General features: G+C 40.5%; 1 protein-coding gene across 1 annotated transcript; it reads right to left on the bottom strand.

Moving 5' to 3' along the window:
- Positions 1-406: 406 nt before the first annotated feature.
- On the bottom strand, positions 407-3535 carry LOC149259305 (uncharacterized). The gene is given in 2 exon segments (XM_089453825.1): positions 407-890; positions 1015-3535. Coding segments are annotated over 2 exon segments (2868 nt in total). The 3' UTR covers positions 407-543.
- Positions 3536-4822: the final 1287 nt, after the last annotated feature.

The raw sequence follows: 4822 nt of genomic DNA, 5'->3' as shown, positions 1-4822 counted from the left end.
AGAGAAAAAATATATATTAAAGGCAGAGAAGTATGTTAAGAACACACATTAGACCACCGCTATGGATTCTTGAAATGAAAAGTTCGACGTGGGGCATGGCCATCTAAATTAACAAGTCTAATTTTACACTCCAAAATGAAACTCCGCGGTATTCCTAGACTGTAGCAGTGCTAAGAGAAAAGTGAGAAAGAGGACGCTAGAAAAAATAACAACAAAAGAACTCTAATTAGGGTAAACTTTGTTAAGGCAATCACCTCAAATGCCTCTCCTCTCTTGAAAAAGGTTATGTCAAATGCCTCATACATTTCCAGCCATTGTATTTGAACTTCTAAATGTTGATTTTCTGTACTGCTTTTGCATTATCATGTGACGGACAACTTTGCTAGGATACAATTGAATGCTTGAACTGGTCATTTCTGAAACAATACTTCCCATAACGATTTCAGCCTCCTACTTCCTTCCCCAGAGGTAAACAGCCTCCTTTGTTCAGAAATCTTGATCAGCTGGTTTTCACAAATAAAATTACATAATGGATGTAAAACATTACAGCAATCTACTTAAACACAAGGAACGAGGGCATGGATCAGGTGCCAACAACAAATCCACTACTACTTGCATTGAAGGCCTCATGTCAGGAAGATGGTCGGTGCAGAGCACCGCTATTTTGAACATCTTAATCATGCTCTGCTTATAAATTTCAGGTATCCTGCTATCCAGCACCTTAAGTGTGCATTTTCTAGTAGCAATATTACGATGAATCCAACCAACAATGTCCTCGTTCTCCCCAAATTCTGGCTCTATAGGTTGTCTACCTGTCACAAGCTCCAACAGCACCACCCCGAAACTGTATACATCGCTCTTTTCGCTCACCTTGTAGGTGTAAGCATACTCTGCAACTCACAGACATTATCAGTTCGCTCGAGTCTTAAAAAATATTAGCAAGGCATTTGTTTTGAGCTACTCAAAAACAAATCTCTGCTTAATCCTTTCTAAAATGTATGAATGATAGATTACCTGGAGCAATGTAGCCATGGGTGCCAGCAATAATAGCTGTAGAGTCTCCCTTTCCACAGGATTGAAGGATTTTTGCAACACCGAAATCAGCCAAGCTTGCCTCGCAATCTTCATCCAACAATATATTTCTGGATTTGACATCTCTGTGGACAATAGCAGGAACACAGTCATTGTGCAAATAAGCCAATCCATGAGCTATTCCAAGGGCTATTTTATAGCGTGTTTGCCAATCCAATGTTGGACCTATTGTCTGATGCAATCTGTCCCACAAACTCCCATTCTTCATGTATTCATATACAAGGAGATGTGAATTTGTGCTAGAAATGCAGCAGTAGAGTTTCACTATGTTTTTGTGTCTGATAGAGCCTAAGATTTCAACCTCCATCTTGAATTCCCGATATCTGAATGCCTCTTTACTGTGGTTCAGGTTGGTGGCATTGTTGTTGTTCGACAGCTGCTTTACTGCAATAACTTGTCCATCGCCTAGCTCTCCTCTGTATACCTTTCCAGAACCCCCACTGCCAATCATGTTCTCTTCCTTCAAACAACGGAGAATGTCATCGCCAGTGAACTTCAGGCTGTGAAAGGATTTGATATCCCAACATAGGGCTTCCATAGTATCTCTATTAAGGCTTCTGTACAAAAGGAAGCCTATAACAAGAATTAGCAGTGTAGCTGCAGCGATGGTACACACAATGACAATTCTTATTTGGAATTTTCTTCTGGAAGCAGAAGAGCATGTCCTTAGGAGACCTGAACTGACTTTATTTCCACATAGCCCACTGTTTCCAGAAAAGCTATGGTTTCTTGCCAGGTCAATCAGCTGCGTCGGCACAGGCCCTGTCAACTGATTGTTGGAAAAATCAAACATGTTCAGTTTCAAGGAAGAAAGGCTGTTTGGAATCTGACCGCTCAACTGATTGTTGGAGAGGTTCAGAAAATTAAGGACTTGTATGGATCCCAATGATGCAGGAATAGGATCATTCAGTCTATTTCCAGCAAGGTTTATCTCAGTGAGAGCCCCGCAAAACCCTAATGTCTGAGGCATAGGGCCAGAGAGCATGTTATCCTGCAAAAGCAGGCTGTTCAGCATGCTCAAGTTTCCAATTTCAGCAGGCAAATCACCAGACAACCTATTATAGCTTGCATCTACTCTAGCCAAGAGTCATGCCTGCCCAATTTCTGGAGGCAAGCTTCCTGAGAACCGATTGTTTTGGATGCAGAGTTCAGATAGATTTTTGGCCTTGCTGATTCCTCGGCCTATTTCCCCCTCAAAACTATTGAAACTCAAATCAATTATGGTGGCATGGGGTAATCCCCAGACACCAGATGGTACCGTGCCAGTCAGATTGTTATTGTTTACTCGGAAACGATTCAACGTTGAACAATCCCCATATGATTTGGGAATCTCACCTGTAAAGAAATTTTGTAGAACAAGAAAGTAAACCAATTTACCACTTTTACATATATCAGGGGGCAACATTCCTGCGAGGCCATTCTCTGATACATCTATCGAAGTGACATCAGAAAAACTACCAAGGTTTTGTGGGAACGGACCAGTGAGATTATTCCTGTACAGAGAGAGCTCTGCCAGGTACTGGAAGTCGCCAAACTCTTTGGGTATTTGCCCTGAAAAGTGGTTTTCATAGAGATGAAGATATAACAAGTTTTTCAAGTTTACAAGCTCGGAGAGTGTCCCATTGAGCGAGTTCGCAGAGGCATCAAAATCCCTCAAGGAAGTGAGGTTTCGAAACCCTGAAGGAATCTCTCCTGTAAGATGATTACCATAGAGTTCCAATCGATACAACTTTGTAAGCCTTGAGATTTCTTTTGGTATAGTTCCTGTTAAAGAATTGATAGGGAGCTCTAGGTATTCCAGCTCTGTAAGATTTCCAATGTAAGGTGAAATGGGTCCTATAAGTGTACAGTTCGACAAGAACAATGAACGAAGGCGTTTTAAGCTAAATATCTCTGTTGGTATTAAGCTCGGATCCAGAGGATTATTTTGCAAGCTCAAGAAATGCAATAGAGTCAAATGTGAGACAGAAACAGGAAACTTACCTGAAAAATTGTTACTAGACAGGTCTAGACTTTTCAGGGAGCGGAGTGCGGAAAAATCAGGCAAAGTTCCCGTCAATAAATTGGATGTAAGGCTCAATGTTTCCAACTGACTGCAATTAATCCACTGTCCATCGGGAATGTTTCCGTGGAGAGAATTGTAACCCAACTTAATACTCCTCAAGGCCTTCATCCCACAAATGGCAGAAGACGCCACAGGGCCACTCAGTCCATTATTTTCCAGGTTGATATCTGTGACTGAACCGTCATTGTTACAAGTGATTCCATTCCATTTGCACGGAGAAGCTGCAGAGCTCTCCCAGCTGTGGAATATATTGTTTGGGTCTAGGAGACCTGACTTCATGTTGAGCAGAATTCGAATTTCATCGATTTGGGCATTAAACTGTAACAGACATAGCAGGAATGCAAGAATAAAGGGAAGAGGATTTTTGATAATGGCCATGAGGGGAGAAGCGAACATGAGATTATTTCCTAGAATGCAGTATATTGATCCGAAACCACCCAGGAAATCCTTATTTAATGTTAACTGTCGACAGCTTTCGCCATAACACAAGACCATCCAGAGAGATTACGAAAAATTCGCAGACTAACAATGTCTGCAAACAAAAAATTGCGTTCATACTTTTAATCAGGGAAAAGAAAGTTTGAGGAACAGGTACGAAAGCTTCGGGCGACTCTATTTTATTTACTATTGCAGCAAAAACAACGTGGGCCATCAGCGAGGCAAAAAGCATAATATGATTGATATGAGATCATCCGACACGAAATTTTTGCCCGAAACCTTCGGAAATCCCAATACACTAGTGCGAACTCGAAAATTCGAAATTGCTTTCGTAATTGAAATCTTTGCCCGAAACCTTCGGAAATCCCAATACACTAGTGCGAACTCGAAAATTCGAAATTGCTTTCGTAATTTCAATCAGCGAAAAGCTAACTAGTTTTGACCGGAACAGGTGGGCTATCACAATGATTTATCAAAGAGACGAAACAAGTCATTACTCTGAGACTTATTTTATTTGTGCAAGAGCGACCTAAATCTTTTCCCGAAACCCTCGGCTAGAGCTATGGGTCAGACACAAGGGATGACTTACATACATTCCCAAACGCAAATGATGTAGGAGCCCACTCAACATTAGAAATCTGATGTTTCTTGATCACTGATTTAGTATGCATATTTAATGGTTTAAAAGCCGGGTTTGGTCGAGCTTATGCATATTTAATTGTTTAAAAGCCTGGTTTGGTCGAGCTTGGATGCTTCTTTAGAAGTTTAATTCTTCCAAAACGGCTTCTATCCTCAATCTCTCATGAGGGTTGAACCTAAACCTTATGCAAACCAACTGGTCTATATCTCATGGGTTTTATCTTTCTAATCTTATTTACAAACTCTTTTTCCCATCATACAAGCTTTTACCAGAATGTTTTAGGGAATCTTGTAATTCTATAGGAAGGCACAGAATTCAAAAAAAGCTATAGTTCAATTGATTTTTTATGATCTAGCTCTAAAATTTCAAAGACAACCTCATCATAGTGTTTACCACAGCCGCCAAAGAAGCAGAATAAAAAAGCAAAGTTTCTATGGGATCCCCTATTCTTCGACAAGATCCTCTACATTCAAAGATACACAACAATAGCCTTTGTCACTGCAATTGTTTGAGCTCCATGGCACCTTTATCTAATCCTTGCATGCTACCAAGTATGAAATATTTAAGTTATTCACTCTTATTGTGTT

This window comes from Pinus tabuliformis, chromosome 6, assembly GCF_031772625.1.
Source record: "Pinus tabuliformis cultivar Carrire ecotype Pingquan chromosome 6, CPIR1, whole genome shotgun sequence".
NCBI classification, from domain to species: domain Eukaryota; kingdom Viridiplantae; phylum Streptophyta; class Pinopsida; order Pinales; family Pinaceae; genus Pinus; species Pinus tabuliformis.
The sequence above is the reverse complement of the archived record's forward strand: the minus strand, read 5'-3'. Positions and strand labels throughout refer to the sequence as shown.